General features: G+C 43.9%; 1 protein-coding gene across 1 annotated transcript in view; it reads left to right on the top strand.

The window, feature by feature from the left end:
* The window catches only part of LOC311486633 (adhesion G protein-coupled receptor L3), a 134,601-nt gene that overhangs the window by 75,275 nt on the left and 37,254 nt on the right, over positions 1 to 22,072 (top strand). Inside the window, exons 9-12 of the mRNA XM_084542557.1 lie at positions 5,568 to 5,751; positions 10,374 to 10,496; positions 12,246 to 12,451; positions 15,103 to 15,279. Of these exons, the coding sequence (XP_084398683.1) occupies positions 5,568 to 5,751; positions 10,374 to 10,496; positions 12,246 to 12,451; positions 15,103 to 15,279 (690 nt within the window). The remainder of the gene's footprint in view (positions 1 to 5,567; positions 5,752 to 10,373; positions 10,497 to 12,245; positions 12,452 to 15,102; positions 15,280 to 22,072) is intronic.

Raw genomic sequence — 22,072 nt, 5'->3', positions numbered from 1 at the left:
GCTGCAGACCGTTTGAATGCTAAATTAATTAGCTACTAATAAATTTAAGTGTAGTTTGAACTCTTTCTGTATAAATATGTTAGTCACTAGCATAGAGGCAACACCTTTTGTAAAGTCTGTTGCGGTGATTCTGATACTGTGTAGGATAAATTATGTCAGCATACATATCAGCTCCCAACAGCACAAGTGCACCATTCAGGCACATTTTACAACATTTATTCACCTTTTTGTTACCAACACCCCTCCCCCCATCTTAAAAAAAACTCCAATATTTTGAAACTTAAACAATGGTAGGTGTAGAAGGCAAACAGTGTAGGCATAAAATAGGGCTTCAAAATAAAACTTATCAGGAACTACTATATTTTTTCCAGTAGAAAGGGCTTTTAAAGTGAAAAATCTGTGTGGTGTATATTGTGACAGTAGCTTCGGATCAACCAAAAGAGAAAGTAACTGTATAAAAATATTTGTTCTGCTACAGAATTGACATAACAGCATGACTCTAACATAAGTTTTAAAAAATAGGCTGGTTTTCTCTGCAGTAGAGTTAAAAAAAAAAGAAAAAAAAAAAGAGGGTCCTGTGTTGGAAGTAATAAACCTAAGACACAAGGTGCAAAATGTGAAGGTAATCCCTTAGAAACTCACCTACACAGAAACAACCACCCACTTACTAGAGAGAGAGAGAGAGAGAGAGAGAAGTCTTCATGAAATATTAAAGCAGAAGGTTTCAGAGATTCTCAAAGAAGACAGATGATTTGGCTAGCAGGTAAAATGAAACAGGCAAAAGAAAGGCAGAAAATGATGCAACGGCTTCACCTGTGCCAGGAGACATCTAGTCAGATAGAGGAGTACATGGAGAACAAGATATACCGACTTGTTTATGTTGTCTCTTTTCCCATTTCGAGATCTGCCCTCAACGTCGGTGAGAGAAAACAAGTGAGAGGAACCAACTGGTGAGCGGGAAAGGGAGGAGTGAGGAGGGATGAGGGGACGAGAGCTGAGTGCGCAGAGAAAGAGGACCAGAAAGGGACGAGAGGGGAGATCAGCCACAGCCAGAATCAATTTCCCAGACCCCGAGTTCATTTCATCAATCAGCGCACAGATAGAGGCGCACACACCTGGACTCTTGCCAAGCTCACACTAATGTCCACCTCTCCCTTCCTTCCCTCTGCATCGGTATAAATGGCCCGTGCACTGCAGCTTTTCATGGCCAGCCATCATCCTTGTTCCAAGTGGAACATTCCAGCACTCGCTTGGCGATTAGCATTTCCTCACGTACCAGGGACTCAAATATATATATATATATATATATTTTTTTTTTGGCTTACATTCTTTCACCATAGGAAAATAGCTTAAAAAACGGTTGGGAGTTTGCAACAGCAGAGTGAGCTCCTGCATTTGACAGATGGAGTGGCAGTGTGCTAATAGCAGTAAAATAGCAGCAAGCCACCGCCGCACGTCTACGACTCAACTGCACAGGCTGTGATGACGGTAGTGGTGTGCTGCTTGGGTGAACCAGCTTCCACCCGCAACACTGCATTTTCTCACCAGGGCTGGAGGTGTGCAGCTCTGACTCTGATTCCCCAAGTCCTTTAGTTCCCCAAACGTATTGTAGGATGATGAGGAAACAAGAAGTACAGACACATGGCATGAAAAGGAATGAAAGTGAATGTGTTAACTGAGCATTACCACCCTTGACCTCAAACTACTTACTCTAAACTTTATCAAAAACCTCTTGGCGTAACAGCAATAACTGAAATAAAGGACTTTTTGGTTGCGACCAGACTTAAGCTAAACACACATTAACCTTCAAAGTCTAATCAAGTGGCTTTCAGATTTTACTCTTTTTTGACGGAGGTGCCAGTATTTTTTGTCGATGCTCAGCTCACGTCTCAGACACCTTTTTTTCGCTAGCGCAACTAAGCTTTTTTTAGGGTGTTAGGAGGGCTGTGCGGGATCAATCCAAAAAATCTGCGATGACATTTTATTCAATAGATATAATATATGTGCCCTTGGGTGAGAGATCCGTCAGCAAAAACATTTTGACACTTAATAGGGAGAGAGGTTGATGGCTTTCACAGAGAAACGCATTATAAACCCAACGTGTCACTTCTGTGCATTCACGACTTGGGGGATTTTAATAGATTCAGAGAAGTTGGTGCTCTTTCTTGGTCTGTGCAAACTCGCAAATGGATTGGCTGATAATATTCATTTGGATTGTTTCTGAAACATCAATACGTTTTATAATCTTGAAAAAAATATTCTTAAGTGTATACATAGTCAGACATTACAAAAAATAATTTTGTAAAGTACTATTTCTGTGTTATAAGTTTAGTCTTTAAGTCCCAGGTGTATATTGCTAATATTAAGCTAGTTTCGCTAACTTAAACTTAGCACAAACTGGAAACAGGGCCAAAGAACCATCAGGCTAACCAAATGTAAAGAAATTCACCCACTAACACCCCTAAAGTTCATTAATTGTCATGTTGTCCAATATTGTTTGAGTCCATGCTAAACTAAGCTAACTACCCGCTAACTACCCCTTACATCCTAGCCATTTCAACTGGTTCACACAATGGTGACTAAGCTTTTAAATGGAAAATGTTAAATCTCTTTGTGTTTTTTATCTGATGCCTTTTCTTGTGCAATGTAGCGACGTGTTTTACATCAACTAGCAACAACTGTTTAGCAAAGCTGAACAACAGATCAACCATATAGCTAGGAGTAAGGCGGTGGAGTGCGATAGTTACCGATGTAACTTGGGTTCTATGGGCTAACCATCTTTAGCAGTCAGGAAGAATGAAATAGAACCAAGGAAGCTGCCAAGAAGATAAAAAAGTAAATTCAGGGGGACTAGAAATTGTCGGTATATGTCTTGTACACATGTAGACAGTGTGTGTGTGTGTGTGTGTGTAATTACTGTCATTGCCAGAATGGCAATGACAAAAGCTCTACGCTGTAGATTTAAGAGAGGCAGCTATCTGTGAGATAACTAATAACAGTATATTCCAAAATGGCTACCAGTTTCTCCCCCAATGTCTAATGCAGACCTGACCTCAGAGGCCTCAATTAAAGCATAGACAGGACTTTTTTTTTCTTTCAGTATGACCTTTACCTGAAATTATTTTACCTGTTAGAAGTGTTGATAGCTGCCAGTAAACTATTTATACAGAACAAAGGCATGAAACAAATCATCTAAATGTGTTCCAGTGGAGCTCATAGACTGCAGCAGCGTGACGTAGGCTTCCTGAGGCCTCTTTGCATTACATTATACGCGTAGATTAGAAGTGCACGCTCAGGCCCAGGTAATTATGTCATCCGGAAATCATCCTGTACTTCCAATCACCTGCCTTCCAACACAGATACAATACTCTAGTCTATGCCATAATTTCATTCTCTAGTTTAAATGAGGGGGAAATTGTCATGCTATGTGTATATTAATAACCATAATGACTCATTTGTGTCACAGTGATTTGGTAATCTGTTGCGTCCAAACGATGCACTGTGAGTCAGTGTCGGCTTTATTGCGTCTCTTCGGCTGATGGTATAAACGCCCGGAGGACCAGTATGAAAAAAACGATCTTTATTCCAATATTAATTTTTGATGCGCGCTGTACACTCTGCCCCTCGGTTGTTTATTCACTCTTGTTTATCAATTATCCATTGCATATTCCCCCCCTCATCAAGTTCTTTGACCCGTCCCTCAGGCCCCGGGGGCGGGCCGATCCTCCGCCTCGTTCTCTTTTATGCGCCTCCTCTGCGGGCGAAAAAATGCAAGACAGCGTCTTCCGTGAGTCCCTCAATCCTTTCCCCAAAAGAACCATTATTTGAGCGTTTTAAGACATGCTCGAAGAAAGTCTTGCGGTGGTGAACAAAAGGGAAAAAAAATGTCAGCGCCTGAAGAAAAAGAGCCCCTTAATTGAGAGTGAATCAACCTCTGCCTCGAGCTGAATGTCAAAAGGTGTGATTGGAGATTGGCCGCAGATAATGAATAATTACATCAAAGTTGGTCGACTCCCTGAGCATGTGCGTAGCCGTTGCGCACACATGTTCCTGTGTACTAGCAGGTGCGCAGGTGTGTGCTCACTCTTGCGTCAGACTCCACATGTGTGTGTGTGCGTTCGAGTGTCGAGGGTGTGGGCGGCTTAATATGTGCCGGGTATGTTTTGAATGGGGAGAAGCCAGCTGGTGCTGTTTGAAATTCCCAGCCAGTGCCTGCGAGTTCAATACAATCAGTCCTCCATCTCCTCTTGCTATCACAGCGATTTGAAACAAACACAGAACTTAATATTATAAGGTAACCGGGGGGTCCATTACACTCGCGCTTTGTGATTGAAAAGCCATTCTTCTCCCCCCCTTCTTTTTTGTTTTTGTTTTTGATCATGTATTCATTTGATACACTCACACGAGCACATGGTTTCTGTTATCGCCTTTAGCGTTATCCCCCATGCTGTGTTGGAGTCACACTAAAACTCTTATTCCCTTTCATAATCCATTGATCAAAAAGGGGATCTGTGCAAAAGCTCAGAGAGAGGGCTGTGTGGCCTTTTCAGCTTTCGAAGAGACAGAATATCCTTCGTTTTTTTTTATTTTTGAGAATCACATCCATGACTTTCCTCTGTGGTGAAAACGCAAAACGTTGCTATTAGAAGCAGCGCGGAAGATTTCGAGTAATTATGCAGCCTGTTTGACCACCTGCTGGACTGTAATGGTTGAGTAAAAGCTCTTTTTCCGGGGGCAGTCAGACTCATTTCGCTAGTTCGGGAGCGGTGCAACCGGGAATGAGTTGCTTTGCTTGACCAATTAGAGTTTCATTCATAAATCTCGCCATTGGCATTTTTAAATCTTTAATGGCTCTTAATTGTTCATCTTGTCTGGAGGAAGTTCTTGTTTCCTCCTCGCTCACTCGCTTCAGCGTTGTTGTGGGGAAATTAAAGAGGGCGTAATAGTCGCTCGGCGCTATTAATACGCGGGAGATATCTGAGATGAGCGGTTGCAGATAGTCGCTACCAGCAAACACCGTTTTACCATCCACTGCGTTGTCTGTGTTGTGTTGTTTTCTTGTTTTTTTTTTTTCATTTCTTCGTGCTCATTTGTGTATTGGGATTGTCTGCGTGGAAGAACATTCATCACACCAATTAAAGCCTGTAGCCTTAAGTCATGTAAGAAATGTCCTCTAGTCTGGTAAACAGTGCCTCTGATTCATTTACGTGATTAATTCCCCCTGTAGATAAAATGATGCAGTAACAAAAGCAAACAAACGGCGTATCTGATGCCGTTGCAGGTTCAGGTGTCGCTGCTAGATGGTGACTCATGTCTAAAAGCATACCTTGTAAATTAACTAGAAACATATAACATTTTCTGCTGAAATGAAAGAGGGGTAAAGAGAAAAAGCTTTATGGATCTTCCCTGCGCAATCCCAAAGGACTGCTGGATTTGTTTTTCAGTGCTGAGCCCTCCCTTTAATCTCCCTTCACTCATACCATTTACGAAATCACCACGTCAAACAACAGCAGTCCCCAAGCCAGCTTAGCTTCCTCTCACTAAAATTGATGATCTGGACTCCCCAGGCCATGGTGGAGACGGTCAACAATTTGCTGCAGCCGCACGCCCAGGCGGCCTGGAGGGAGCTGAGCACGGCCGAGCAGCTGAGGGCCGCCACCATGCTGCTGGACACGGTGGAGCAGGGGGCCTTCGTGCTGGCGGACAACCTGCTGAAGACGGACATCGTTCAGGAGAACACCGAGAACATCCGTGAGTATGCATGAGACGCTTTAACTGTGTGTCTTCGCATGGTGTAGACACTCACTGTGATTGTGTGTGGACAAATATTTGTTCGGGTTGCAAAAGATTTGAACGATCCCCTGCCGACATTGCCTGACTCCGCGTAGCTCCGGCTAATTTAGAAAAGGTTGCGAAGGTTGGACTTGAGGGTGGCAGGTAAAGCCTAGATAGAAACTTGCTGACCTAAGACAGCACCAGAACGTCACTTTAAGCAGCCCCACTGGCATGTTTTTTCCTCCAGTGGATGTATAAAGAAAACCGTGTTCCAACATGGCGCTCCATTCATCCTTGTAAAGGTTTTTCAGTGTGCTGCAGCTTCGGATCGACTCACAACGGAGCTCTGATCCACAAAAGGTTTAATGACCTAGTTAAAACTTAAGTAACAATGATCAGAGCACATTTCTGAGTGGATGAGGACTTTACCTATTTGAAATTCCGTTTTAGTGTTTAAAGATGAAAGCAATGGCAATTGAATGCCAGCAAAGGGATGACATTTAATTTGGTCGTCTTTGTTTGTGTGAGTAAACCACCGGATTTATCTCCCGAAGCCGCATCAGACGCAGACTATTAGCTCATCTGGAAGACTCTGCCAACTATGATACTTAAGGCAGCCTTTCCAAGGTTTTCTCTTGTCTGTCTCAAGTGTCTCAGCTTTTACCGGTCTCTCTTGTCGTCCAGGGGTTACAAAGTTCACCATACAGCTATTGATCCACGTTGCTCTCGTATTGACAACAGAGCTCCTGAGGCGGCGGATCTGGTGTGAAGGTCACCGGAGTAATGCTTTTGTATGGGAGGGGGGGGGCTGAGTCTGGCAGGGCTGCTTTATGGCTGGTGGCAGCCAGCTGTAAATTGACAATTATCTCAAATGATCGTGTTTGTATTCGCGTCGGTTATTAGACAGAATTAACCACTAGTCGCGCAGATCAGGGATCACTGCTCATTATTCAATGTATAAATACCAAGAGAGCGCGGATAATGGAGCTTCTGTCGTTACTGTTTTCCCCGGTGGGATGATTCAAAACCACATACATCAATTGTTGGAATTTAGAATTTATTAAATCTGCAGAAATACTTACAAACCACAGAATAAAACTATATATATATGAATATTTGCTAATGTTAGCTTGTGAGCCAAGGGGAATAGGCAGGAAAAAATAAAAAATAAATAATAATAATAATGTCATGATGTATTGCCCTCTTCTATGAACGTGTTGGATATTTTTTTTTTCCTTGCTGCCATGGCAACCTAAAAATATAGGTCTGGTGATTTAAAAGGAAGCAAGCGTAAGGAGAATTAATAAAACGGGTTTTATTGTATCTGGCACACAATTCATCTGGGTATTAAGGAGATTCTGGGCTCGTTTGGAGAGGCGGGGGGGGGAATGAGACGATGCCTGCACGACTCGAGTGAGATTTTATAGCTCATGGTGGTAGCTCTGGTTAATTATGTGCTGGTGACATGTTTACTAGGCCTTATCTCTCTGTTTGCTCTGCTTATTTTTTTTTCTCCCGCCAGTTGGCTCCTGCAATCCCTCACGCCGTGCAGGCTAGTTAAATGAGGGCAAGGAGGCCCTGTTAAACATTGGTAATCACAGCAGTGGCTAATTATCGATCCCTCACTTGGAGCTACATGTAATGTGAAGGGGGTTTTTTTGTGTATGTGTGTGCAGGTGTACTGTATCTCAGATACGCTGCACCTGGTGACATGGCCTCGGAGCCGTATAGTGAATCTTGAACTGTAAGAAAGCCTTGTTCCAGTTTTAGACTCGAGCTGATGATGATATTTTTTTTTTACATTCTCCGCTTTGAAAGAAGAATATTTCCTCAGCCATTGTGTCTGTGTTTGTGTTTACACGTCACAGTTCATGTGCTCATCTGGGGCTTTGTCTGAACGAGAGCGTGCTTCACTTCCCTGCATGATAATCTCACCAGCAGATTTCTGCCGATTAGCGTGCTATTTAAACCGCCTTTGAAGGTATAGCCTTTGGGTCCGACTGCTCCTATGGCATCAAAGAAATTCCCTAAAGCCCGTCGTAAGCTCTTTTACACAACCACACGGGGGAAAGAGAGCGAGGAGGAGAGGGAGAAGAAAAATGCTTCCTCTATTCACAGGGCAGGCTTGGAATCCAGGGAATGGTGAGCTATCTGGGGTATTGTCTTAGCTAAGTTGAATAGGAATGTATCACAAACCCTCTGGCCTTTACAAAAGCACAAGAGAATGTTAATACAAAAGATTTTTCTTTTTTAAGAGAAACTATGGGAAGCCTTGGCATGAGAACCGATGCAGAGGGAGGATTAAATGTGACCTCTCCGTAGCTTTTTGTTGGCCCCAACCTTTATCAAAGTCAGAAATGTCACAGTCCACTGACATCAGATCATCAGCTGCATGCGTTATCAGGCTTAATTAAGTTTTCATTTCCTGCACTTGATCAAGTTGAGTTTCGGGTCAAGAGTCTCCAAACAGAGACTCATATGCCGGCCAGTTTAGGTGTTGCTTTAGCAATGACCACCACCGTCTAAGCGTCACATGAAGGTAGCTTCCGAAGGTAGGCTCTGTTCAAAGTGAATGTTTCATGACTCTTGAAATGAAATTGGTCATGGGGACATCTTTGGGAGACAAATGAAAATCACCTCAGACGAGAAACTAACCATTTACCACTGACTAAGTCTCCCTCTGTGAGAGTATCCTGATCTCAGTGGCTTGATACGACCGTCTGCAGGACAAATGCTCAATCACCATTTATCAACCTACCAGGTGAAGATGAAACAACGTAGTCAACCTTCTGAAAGAGCTATGAAAGCTAGCAAACAGTCCTCGTAGCTAGGGATGTAGTTGGCATGTCAGCAGACAATTCTTGACCCCCTTTGCAAGGAAACTGGACATGAAAGGCACTCTTACGAGCGACCCCTATGTAAGACACATGCCCAAAGCTTCCAGTAGATCTGCACAGGTTGGTCAGCACCACCTTGGATCATCCAGAAGCACATGCAGCGTGCAGGGTTTACTTGGAAGGAGCTGTCGAATAATCCAAGCTGGAAAAAGTGTTCCGCCAAGAACACTAAGTCAAATGTAATGCATTTATAAATGACTACAAAATTTTACTCAGACATTCATACATTATAGAAAGTTCTTGGGTGGTTGAGGCAGCTCTACAAGAAAATGTTCTCAGCACATTTCTAAACAGTAAAAAAAAGTCTCATAATGAGCGCGCTGTAAATCTTCAAGAATATGACTGGAATTCTGCATCTGCTGTTAAGAATCAGACAAAAAAAAGGGATCATGATAGAAATGATATATTTTTAAAGCTTTAGAGGTTTTGGTAGGTGGCTATTCCTTCAGGCTTTGCTAGGCTAGCTGTCCTACCGAAGATAAATACTGCCTCTTTACTATCTTTTTGAAATTATGTTTACATCTAAGTAATTTAGACGACAGTATTGTAGTGCATAGAAGAATGTACGTCTTGTATTGCAAGACATGTTTGCTTCTTTATTTACACCTACAACCTGAACTAATCCACACTGCCTATTCAGGAATTTGACATTTACGCAACTTCCTTTCCGGTATTTCGATCTACCGATGAATCAATGGGTTCATCTCAGAGCCTTGGGAGTTAATTTGACATTCAGGAATGCCTAGACTTCACACAGGTCACCGGTACTTGAGATAAGAACACACTAGACTGCTTTATTAAATTGAATTGTGGCATACCGTAATATCTTTGATGGAGGGAGCTTTTTTTTTTTTTTTTATTTCAGCCCGGCTCCTATCAGCAGCTCATTTTCCTCTGCTGCATGACACCGGAATCTTTGAACCATAAATTAGGAGCTCGCTTCAGACACAACAGCTGTCGGGCTGCCGCAGAAGCGAGGACGCCTTCCCTAGTCAGTCTTTATCTTCTTTTTTTTTTCACATTTCAAAACCCTGAGACAACCTTTGTTTTTACATCTTAAGAGAAAACAACGTCACCTGTACACTTGGTGGTAGTCACTTAGAGCAAAACGCTTAACTCCCCCTGCATGCGGAAGGTCGAGAGGGAGGCGGTCCTTCAAAGCGGCATGTAGTGCTCGTCGGAGATGCACAGATTAATGAAACCAGCTACGACACGAGGATGGCTTTTTGGATCAGTGGAGCGATTGGAGGCGCATTTGAAGTTTGCTAATGGCTGCTGTCTGCAGTAGCTGTTACATCTTTATCTGAGCATTGGTAACATGCTCTGACTGCAATTTAAATGAAACAATCAGTAATAACAGATAATCAGTTTCTTTAAATGCATACCCAGGCTTGTGTTGGGCTGCACTAACATGCCAAGTATGGTTAGATACATAATTATTTATGAGGAAGGACAAAATCATATCGAATGGCGCACTTGATTGTTATTGCACATCCTGGGAACCATTTGGGGACGAGTCATGGCAAAGCCAGACAACAGAAGACAGTCAGTCAGTGGCCATAATACCATTTTTTATGTGCTATAAAGCCAACTGAAATACAAACAAGATATAAAATAAATTGGGCAGATAGGATATAAATAAGACATGACCTCAGTCCACTTAGGGGTACTAAATGTTTTGCTGCGTGTGTGTGTGTGCAGAGCTGGAGGTAGCGAGGATGAGCACGGACGGGAATTTGCCCGACCTGAAGTTCCCACAGACCGGAGGACAAGGCAACTCCATCCACCTCTCTGCTAACACGCTACGGCAGCACGGGAGAAACGGTAAGAAGTCAAAGCTTTTGAATCTGCTCTCATTGCCCCCCTATTGTTGGCGTGAAGTGCAATCACGGCTCGCTCGGAGCTTCAGTAGCTGTTTTATTCAAGGGCTGAGATAAATTTGACTTAGCTATAATCGAAATATTGTTGTATCACTTGAAAAACTTTCCGGCGTACAAGATCTGCTGTAATTAATCAAAAGTTCTTTTTGTTATTTTTTCTTTCTTTTCCACTTGTGCCGTTGCACGCTCTGCATTGGTCTTGTAGGAATTTCATTACAGATGCCTGTGAATAACTTTCAATTTGCTACCCAAATCCTTTGTTGGTGAGCATATAAAGCGCTCAGATCTTTCTGCTGTCTTCAAACAGGGCCCTGGCTGCAGAATTAGTTACATTCGCGCACCGCCTCTAAACTGTAAATGAGGCAGTTAGACACAATGCAGAGCTATCTTTGGGAGCGTTGCGGCCCCGTTTTTAGACTTTTATTATCGGCTCATGCAAATCAGAATCAGCTCAAGCTGCGCCCGGTGCGGCGCCGCTGGATGACTAAGTCCATGTCCAGCCGTGCCCAGGCGGATCATTATAGCAGGGTGGCGGATATTTCCCCGTCATCTGGCGCTATAGCACCCAAATTGTTTTCCTTTCATCAGAGTGAGTGATCTCGGTCGCGGCGGGAGGGAACTTTCCTTCATATCAGGGCCTAAAAGTAAGACGGCAGGAGGGGAAAGTGATGTGTACAAGAGGGAGAGGGAGACAGAGGGAGAGAGAGAGACAGAGAGAGAAGGACATTATTAAGAAGAGGAATGCTCAGTAATGTGGTAACTACATTTTTTGGATGTTGAATTAAAGTTGTTGATGTAGAAAAGATTTCTCCTGCGGAACGATTTTTGGCAAACCTTGACACCGGTCGTTTTTTAACGGTTCCACTTTAAGATTCTTTCCTTAACAAAGTTTCAACTGAGAGATTATTCCCTTCTGTTTTTATTTCCAGAATTTCTCTAGTGTAAATCCAATCCATAAGCCGTATAAATGCCTTTACACAGGACCTCTTGCTTTTTCTAAATCTACCTGCATGTGCAACCTTCATTCACTGTGGGTCCAAACAGGGCTTTACGCTTTTTTTTTTTAGCTAACTCTCAGTCCCACAGCATGCAGTGATATCTCTGACAATAGCTTGAGTAAAACCCCTTCCTGCGTCAACTGCACAATCCCCCAAGAATAAAGGAAAGTCCACAAAGAAATAAGCATCTAAAGGTGTTGGCAGTAGCTGCTGCCTCCGCTGCCCAGCAACACAGAGGTTCTATTAAATGGACAACAGCCGAGACGTTTCCCCCGGTCCCCAGCTGATCATCCATCAGTGAGTTGTAGCTTAAAAGTAGGTTAGAAGAAATGGTTAGCTTCCTGAACCCATTATTTTTAATAAATTTGTTTTTCTAACTCGTATCATAAACCTTGTTTATCATCCCAGAGCGGGTAATCAAGCCGTGAAGCTGCTCCAGAACCGTTTCCCTCCAGTGACTGTTCTCTGTTAGGAAGCGTAGGCCTACAGTTTAGTAAACTCAGATACCAGTACAATTCTTGGAACTTTTAAAGTTGGCAGCAGGAAGTGATGTTTTTTCCTGAAGAACCTACTCTAATGGACAAACGACTGGAAGCAAATCCTTTAGCCAGTCATTAGTTAATCTTTTTTGGAATGAGATGTTTAGGTGTCTTCATCCTTTTTCCTCATGCTGTGCCTTCTTTGTCCTCTTGCAGGTGAAATCCGAATAGCTTTTGTCCTGTACAAACACATCGGGATCTACCTGTCAACGGAGAACGCCAGCATGAAGCTGGGCAGCGACGCCATGGCCACTAATTACTCTGTCATCGTCAACTCCCCGGTCATCACTGCTGCCATCAACAAGGACGCTAACAAAGTGTACCTCTCTGACCCCGTCATTTTTACCATCAGACATCTGCAGGTAATTCTAGCCTGTGTGTGTGTGTGTGTGTGTTTATCTGAGAGGAGATACCTTTACTCTGATGTTAGCACCTGATGGGCCCTTTGTCTCTTTTTCTTTTGTTTACTCAAAGATTCACTTGCCTATGCACTTTCTTGATTGAACCTTTGATCCTAATTTTCTCTATCCCCGAGGCGCAACAAAAACCAAATCTGAAACCGAGAAGATTAAGAAAACATGAAGAAATTTTATTCCAGGAAAGGCGCATGCAATTAAATTGTGGAAAAACGGCATCGCGCGCGAGGCGACGGCGGAGACGTGCGCTGTTGTTTATTAGTTTGAACAGCGGCCTGATCTCCTGAGCAAATATCAGTCTTATTGGGCCTCACTGGAGGCTGCTTAGTCATCGCGGGGAGTCGTGACATCTCCCCCTTGACTCCATTATCTTCTCCACACTCTGCTAGCCTCAGAAAAACCCCTGTTTTGTCTGCAAACAGCGCCTTCGGCGATTAACAGAGATGTTGCGCCGCCGTGAGAGAGTTGCGGCGGGTCTCGCGCGTGGGAGGGACCCGGAAGAAAGCAGCAACGGTAGAAAAAGAGCGCAGAAGGAAGGGGAGGGCAAAAGGGACACTAGCTTATGGATGTCAGAATTAAATAGCAGGGTGAAGTCAGCGGAGGCCAGCGGAGGCGCAGCTATTGCCTTAAGTGTAGTTTGTAATTTGCACGGCAGATTCTCTAATTTTACTGTCGCTCTAATGTTTTTATTCTTACTCAGATCATTTCAACAATAAAGTTATTTCATCATGTCAAAGTGCCATAAGCGCTGGCATTTACATATAGAGTGTATTTTGTGCACACCGGCATCTGCGCAATAAATCATCTAATAATCATGATTATAATTTCCCTCAATTAATTTAACTTGATTGGGTGCAGTATTGATGCACAATATTGACTGGTGCATCAAATCAAAGGCTCCCCGTTCTCTGGTAAACCAATCAAAGGTGTTGTTAAGAGATTCCTCAGTTTAAATGGCCTCTTCTGCTTTCCACGCAAGGTTGTGGCTGGAGGCAAGAGTATTTTCTTATTATTTTCCGCGGCGATTAATTTTTCATTTTGTCGCCGACGACTGTTATCATCTCTATTTTTGGCCCGTCTTAATCTCGTCTCGAGCGGTCATAAATAATAGCGCCAAGTGAAAGGAAAATATCCCGCGCGGCCACTACACAGAGCAGACGTTGGGCGCGCTCATTCCACGATGAACCGAATGTATTTATTATTTATCTCCGAAATCGTCTCTACTTTCATGTTGCCCTTGAAATGAATGTTAGATGTGTTTACAGCGCAGCCGAGGAGGGCTTCCCACAGTTAAGTCCCCCTCTCAACCATGAGGTTTTGGATCACTGGTCTTCTGGGATGATGGTGTGTCCTCTCGTTATTGTTTCGCTTCCTTGCCTCGCCACTTAATGGGACCAATTAGAGTCATTAATGGGACAGGGGAGGACGGGAAGGGAGGGGGGTGGTCATCCTATCTCCGCGCCGTGGAATATTTTACACAGGGTTTGGGCGTGTGTGAAGGGTAAACTCAATCAGCGGCAAATTTACATTCACAGAGGATAAACCTTATTAGGCTAAACGCGGTGTGAAAGTATGAAAAACTGCTCGCTGTGTTTCGGGCGAGGAGCCGTTTAACCTTGGAAGCTGAGCACGCAGCTCGCTTTGTTTTCCCCCGGCCGCGGGAAAAAAAGCTGGCGCCCGAGAGGAAGGGACGGGTGATGTATCTGTTTATCAGCTTGTTTTGTTTGTTGCTCAACCTCGGGGTTGACTTTTAGGAAATGGCGGGCGAGATAGCAGGGGAGGCAGGGCTCGTCATTAGGGGCCTAGCCCGGCGCAGACAGTGGTGATGCCCATTAAACAGTGGGGTAGTCCATTGTCGCGCAGCAGACGTTAAAGAGAAAGGTCAAAAAGCACAATGAATAACAGACATGGGGAGTCTGGATGCTTTATGATGGTAAAAGCAGCTGCTACTCACCTTAAAATGGATGTGGATTCATGTGGATGAAGTCTTTTCTGAGGATGTTTCCTCTGCAAACCAAGGAAAGCTTATGATTGTCTCCAAACTCCTGTGTATCATACACCAATGAAGCATAACATTATGACCACCTTCCTTATATTGTGTAGGTCTCCCTTTGCCTCCAAAACAGTCATGACTCATCAGAGAATGGACATGGGCCTTCTGATGGTGTCCTGTGGTGTCTGGCAACAGGATGTTGTTAGTGGGGGCCTTTGGGTCCTATGGGTTGAGGGGAGGGGCCTCTGTGGATCATCCCACAGATACTTGATCAGTTTGGGATCTAGTGAATTTGGAGGCCAGGTCAACACCTTGTGCTTTTCCTAAACTGTTTTTGTGTGTGTGCCTGAGTCAGGTTGCATCCTGTTGGGGATGGTGTCATTGCTATGGGGTGGGGGTGTCTGGTCTGGTCTAGGTGGGTGCTACATGTCTAAGTAACATCCACACGAATGCCAGGTCCAAAGGTTTTCGAGCAGAACATTGTATTGTCACAAGATGGTCAATGTTATTTACTTCTTCCCTCAGTGGTTTTAATGTTATGCCGGATCGGTGTATATTTTGATCCTGCTTATTCATCCGTGCTTTTTGTTCTGCCCCCTAACAGCAATCTGAGGAGAACTTCAACCCCAACTGTTCATTCTGGAGCTACTCCAAGCGGACCATGACCGGTTACTGGTCGACGCAGGACTGCCGCTTGCTGGGCACCAACAGGACGCACACCACATGCTCCTGCACCCATCTGACCAACTTCGCAGTGCTCATGGCCCATGTGGACGTCAAGGTAGGCCGGCTCTCTTCCCCTTCTCTTTGCTTCTCCCGTGGAAGCATTTACCATCCGAAATGTGTAATTTTGCAAATGATGTAGAGGGAAATGAAAAGGCATTGATCCGACGTGGTTTACACAACCAGTCCATGGCACGATGATTGGCTGACAAGTAAGCTCCAGCGAGGGAAGGAATTGTAAAGCAAAAAGGCAGCGCTGGAGTTTGTCAATATACTGTATGTTTTATATTCCACTTATGTTTTAGTTCGGCAGGGAAAACAGACTGTTTTCTGACCTTCACAGCGCTTCGCAGACTAAAGTGCCAATATGCTCATATAGTTTTAAACAATGACCCTGTTTAAGTGTGTATTGATTGCAGCCATCTTAAACCTGCTATGTGTGAAGGAGCCCAAATATATGATGGCCCCGGTCGGCTGGGTGTTTGGGAGCAGCAGCAGCTTAAAGTGCTTTTAGAAACACGTGTTACACTTTGGTTTTATAACGGTTTGTTTTGGCCTTCAAACTTTTGTGAAACGGTGAATGAACATTCGTTGTGTGCTAAAGAAATATGTTCTCTCGCCGCTATATGTGGCACAGACAATCGTTTAGGGCAGCGGTGGGTGAAGTATTCAGGTGTTTTGCGTAAGTAAAAGAAGCAATATCACGCTGTGAAAATACTCCACAAAAAAAAAGAAAAAAAAAAAAGTTAAAGCCCTGCATTCAAACCCTTACATGAAGGTGAGGCAATCTGGAAGATTTCAGTCCTGGTTGATTCTGCAACCCCTGGAGTTACTGGCGGCAATGTGGTTTTATGCTTCAGCTCGCAGACTTCTGCAGGTGGCAAAACACTTTTTCCAAATATGTCAGTCAGTAATTGTCATTTTCCATCATCCTCTGATCATTCGTGGTCTGATTTTGTGCTGCGGAGCGCATGAGTCTGCAAAAAAAGCTAAGAGAAAGGAATTGGTTGGTGGCCTGCAGCTCTTCATCTAACAGCTCACTGCGGCTGCTCTGTATTTCCATCAGTCCCCTGCAAAATGTCCTCCCCTGGAGATGTACAAAGGCTTTTCTTATCTGGCTTGTGTTCACCTAGATCACAAATAGGGCTGTCACAGCTAATGTGGTGTCAAAAGAGTAGCTCTTACCTTGGCTCCAGAAGCTCCAAGAGACGGTGAAAACCTGTGTTCTCTACTATGGAAATGGACTGATGGGTCATCTAAAGGCATAAACTCACAGCTTTCAGTGTTTGTTGTGCTCGTTTCCATGCAGCCTTTGCCTGAGTGTACTCAGGTTGGTGGCAAATCAAGTTGGTAACATTGAATGACTGATCTACTACCACCAAACATCCACCACATTGCACAATTTACAAGTTGTTGTCTGACTGACTTCACTTTCCACAGTGAAGTACTTCCTCACAGAAGGCATTTTTAGCCTTGTGACTTCTTCTTTTTCCTCTTCTTCGATTTTTGGCAGATTTATCATCAAACGCCATTAAAAGAGAAGCAGTTTTGACGCTACAAGGACTTGGTTTTGTTTATGGCAGACCTCAAACGAATATCTACAAAAGTTCTGGCTTGGCTGAAGCTCAATTTGATCTCTTTAAAAAAGCCTGGACATCCCTATGTCAAATGACAAAAATGGCTGCTGTGCCATTTTGTAAAGCACTGAGCTTAAAACACATTGCACTTGGTTTTGTCAGTCAAATGCTTTTAAGTTGAAGCTGCAGCCAATCTAGCCAATCTTGCGCCAGTCTATCAGCTATCGTCTGATGATGAAGTAATATCTTTTAAAGTATCAAAGGTAAAGGTACATCGTCTGTAAAAAAATAAATAAATGTTTAATGGAGTTTTCTGGAATAATATTCCTGCTGCTTTCATGTGTGTGGCTCACTGCTGTGGGTGTTTAAGGTTGAGCTAATTTTAACTACTTCATTTACTTCTGGGTAGTTTAATCGAGACCAATGAGTCATATTCTTCCACATTCTGTAAAAAAACACTTGCTGTGAGCTTTGTTAACTTTATGAAAAAGCATTTTACCCTTAATTCAAGAGGGTTATTAAATAGTTGATACGTCTTTATGAAGTGGGAGAAAGCTTTCAGCCCGTAAAGGCACACTGAATCTTTCTGTTTATTAAGAACATTTAGAAATCACTGTGATCAACAACTTCAGAGATACATGCTGATAAAAGTCCTGTATTTATCTCAGAATATACAGAGTATAAGTATAAATTTACACAAAGTGGAAATACTCGAGTTAACATAAAAAAGTATTTGAGTGAGGTACTCCACTAGTTTAGGTGTTCCATTTTAGCTATTAGCTTAACATAAGATCTGGCCCGGCTCTCGACAAAATGAGGCCCAGATGGTAACACATTTTTTTCTTATCCTTTTGTGGCGGAGGTGCTTGCTTTCAGGGGGAGTCACAGAAACAAACTGGGATGAGTATTATATTATAGGTGCGATGTGGAGTGGAGGAGAACAATTAGCAGGGAGCAATTACCAGAGAGGTGCTAATGGAAGTCGTACAAAAAAAAAGAAATGTTCAAGTTGGTGTGAGGTGAGTTTCTGGTTTAAGGAAAGATAAAATACAAACTAATGTATACAAAGAGAGCAAGAGGAGACGGGAGGAATTCTAAAAACTGGGCGAGAAGAAAAGGTAAGAGAGTCGCTGGTCACAGACAAAGTTTTATTGTGATGCTGACAGACGGCGTAATTACTTCTGTCGTAGAAAGTTTGAGGAGCTGGCTGCTGACGGAGCGGGCGTCTTTTTGTGGCATCTGTCCTTCCAGAGCCTCTCTTGTGAATCAGTGGGTGAGAAGAAGAAACAACTCTCTGAACGACATCCCAACTGGCCCCTTGTCCACAAAGCCACTAGACCTCCCTTCACCTCCCTCTGCTCCAAAGTCCGATGCTTGTTTTCTCCCACAATGCAAGTACTCAATTGCAAAAAAAATAAAAAAAATATTCAGTATGGTTTCCTCCATTGTACACACGCAAGCCCCGGCTCTGGGATGGTGTGCTTCAAAATCTAGCCGGAGCCACTGTTTGTCACTCAGCAGCATGACTTTTGGACCCGCTGGGCTCCCTGCAGGGCTGAAGCCGAGTCTGGAATAGCGAGGGAGCGGCGAAGAATGGGAGCCTTCACGCCATGAAAGCAAAGCAGCAGAGGAAAAAAAAAAAAGAAAGAAAGAAAGAAAGAGAAGGAAGCAGTAAAAGAAGCTCTTTCAGTGAAGCCAATCGCTAACATTTTTGGAAAGCCCGGCCTGCTTGTGGCACTGCGTTCGCCGAAGCAAAGTGGACAGCAGTTACACCCCGGTTTGAGTGATAGTGGGTTTTTTTTTTTTGTTTTGTTTTGTTTTTTCCCCCCACCTTATTCTGTATCTTTTCCGCTCGGATGTTATAAAAGGCAACTTGTTGGAAGGTGCCACTGAATGGGAGCCACAGAGGCTTTTTATTTGACAAACTGTCACTGGGTTGGATCTGAGGAACACAGTGAATGCAGGGGAAGAAGATGGGAAAATGTGAGTGTGTGCCAAAGAAAGAGAGAGAGAGAATGATGCAGGGAAAGACATTTCATAAACTGAAGAGCCTATGTTTTTGTATCCATGGCAACCGAACATACCACAGATCATCTCTGCATTGTTATTACTCGTTACCCTCAGAGCAGCAAATTATGTTTTAGCCTTGTTTATTTCTCAGTAGCATCTCAGATTGGCAAGTTGTAATTACAATTTTCCTTTCAAGGACGGAGGCTCGCTACAGTATCGCCATTAATCTTGTTTCCCCTGCCAACAGATAGCATGTGCGCTAGCTGGGAATAATGAGTGAGAGATCTGTATGTTGGCCTGCACAAACCGCATCTCTCGTAGCGTTACATTTCCAAGTCGTGTTTGCGTTCCAGTCGCCGAGCAAATTAGAAGCGGCAAAATGTTCCCGCCTGTTCGGGCGTCATTGCGAGCGCTGCCGTTTTGTCCTTGACGGTGATTTGAAGTTTCTGAATGCCTGAATTTAATTATGATTTTACATTTCAGCTCAAGTAGAAAAATATGCTTTTCCATCTGAAGATTATGTGAAGAATGCGATGTCGTCCAAGTGGGATGCATTGTGTCAAAATAACAATCATTATCCGGTAATTACACGTAATCACGCCTGTCATGAATTGCGGCGCACTTACCTATCAAAATCTTCAAAGGTCTTCCTAACTAAACTCCCGTGAGACCAAACATTTGTTATAAAACCATTCAACTTTTTCACAACCCTGTAATCAACCTAAGTGTGGGCAAGGTAAAAAGTTTGCCCACACATTCATATTCATGTAAAAAAAAAAAAACAACCCTTGAACTAGAACTTACTGCACAGTACGTGGGATTAATAGACACTCAGCAGTGGGAAAACTCCAGACTGTGTCTCACTGGGATTAATTATATTTGAAGTCAATTAGTCCTGCGGAATAATTTCTAATTCCCATAAAATAGATGTTGTTGAAAGTTGGAGTACCCAAAGCCTTGTTGGTTCCTAACATCCTTTGCTGATTTTTTTTTAAAGGTGCAGACTCACTGGAACCAAATCAAGCCCTGCATTTCTTTAGTCATGTACACGCAATCACGGTATATCCTTCAGAAGCAGGGGATCAGGTAGCTGCAACAGAATGATAAAAGCCTTGTTTGCTAGTTTTATTTATCCAGGCAGAGAGCCGGTGACTGATCCTGCACCTGGAGTGGTTGACGCGCCCGTCGGCCACGTAAACAAATTAAAAGCGCTCACACACACTTGCGTGCGAGAGATTATACGTCTCTTGTATCTTTCAGAATGATTGCAAGCGGTGATTTGGAGGCAGCGACTCGAGCTGGTGTGCTTTGATGTGACTTTGCCGATCGCTCCAGCCTCGAGAGCCTTGAGACGTTTGCTCCGGTTAGAGATGCCTCGAATGTATGGAAGAACTCATTCCACTCCACTTCACGTTGAAAGGGAGGATGTAGCTCTGCCAGCAGTGCTGTTGAACTTTACACGAACGTTTCAAATGAAATCATTTGACCTGCTTAGTGCTTCGTAGTGGCGGCGATGCCATCTTGTACTTGGCCTATGTATTGGCTTTGTTGGTGCATAAACCTTTCTGAGCCACTTGGACGAGCTTTGGCAGATGTAGGAGCCCGGGAAATGTTACAACAAACCCACGAAGGATGGCCGCTATTTCATCAGCTTTATTTTTTCAAGACTCCTCAATGGCACATGCTCATTCGGCCTCCGAAGGTTACTTATTGAACCCTTTCCTTTGATTTTAGGTCTGCCAGTTGAGGGGGATAGCAAGTGGGCATTGAGATTCCAAAGAAAACTCTTTTAAATGTGGGCTAAAGCACAAGCCCCAGCTCAAGAAATATAGACCTGCTCTGCTTCCACCTACGAGTCATTATTTACGCAGTAGATGTACGTTCTAAGATAGACTCCAGGGAGGCATTGAGCTACTGGTAAGTGATGCTATTCCCGAAAGACCAGTAAGTATAAATCAATGGTGCAACCCGGTGCATGATGGAGAGGGTGATATTTGGGTAACATTCGTCAATGTCCACATAGAACATCTCGGCGCAAGCCCCATCAGACGGTTGCTATGACGAGAAAGGACAGCCAAGGTTAGCCGTGTATTTCATGATGTAACCTAAAAGCATGGTACTGTACACGCACCAAGAGCAATGGTTCGGAACAAATCTATTTATGTGTTTAAGGCACAGATGGAGAAGAGGGAGACCATGTTAACTGCCATAGCAACTGCGAGTCGTGCTTGGACGTTATATCATCGTTATTGTAGCTCAGAACGCCGTGTGACACTAGGTGCATGCGCTGAATGTCAACTCCCGCCACGCAAGCTGGAAACTCTCTCCCCAGCCCTTTTAGACGTGACGAATATCGCCGGGACCCCTGATTCATATGCCCTCTCCGAAGCTGCTCCCCGTCCCCGCGCACATCATAAATCCTTGATCATAACGTAGGTGAACTTGTCACATGACTCCCTGCAGTGGGCCACTACCCCGGTCTGCCCTGGCTGACCGTATTTCATGAGTCAAAGCCCGGCTCTGAAGGCATATAGGGAGATTTATGCATTTTAATTGGATTGGCTCCGTGGCCTCATGCTGAGAGGGGTTCTTTGAGGTATAAAGGATTGACACTCTTCTTCACCACTTCACCCTCTTCACCGTTTTAGAGAACTGGTTTGGGGGATTTTGGCTTCGGACGCGGGACCTTATGGTAATTAGGTGCAGATGATGTAATGTCAGGTTAAGACGGCTTGCCCACAATGACCGTTGCGCGATTAAAAAGCGGCTCGTTGCCATGTTGGTCCCTTCTCGTCAGCTTGCTTGAGTGCCCGGAAACCTTATTTTGTGCTATGTGCCTGCAGATCAGGGGCAAAGCCAATCTCCTCAGTCATCCGTCTGGAATGAAAAATATGTGTGCTTAAGAAATAAGAGAAAAATGTTGGGAGTGAAAGATTGGAAGACAAATCGAAAAACGCACCAATGTGCTTTGCCGCGCTAAGTAACACGGATGCCGTATGACTGGGCCGGCCTCGCGACACAGCCGGTGAGTTTTGGAGTAAATTACGTCTGCCCTCTTTAGAGGCCCTTACACGCGTTCCCATCATGGAGGCTCGCGGGTGTGAGGTTAGGTGCAGAGGCTCTGCAGATCACATCATTTGCCATCCTGCCTGGGCAAAGCCCCCGGTTAAAGGAAACTTTCTCAGCCAGAGACATTGTGCCTGGCGACGTCTCAGCCATCATCCACCTCCTAGAACAAAGAAATGATCCCACAGTAAATCCATC

Source organism: Chelon labrosus, assembly GCF_963514085.1.
Source record: "Chelon labrosus genome assembly, chromosome: 1".
NCBI lineage: Eukaryota > Metazoa > Chordata > Actinopteri > Mugiliformes > Mugilidae > Chelon > Chelon labrosus.
This window is presented reverse-complemented; position numbering and strand designations above follow the sequence as displayed.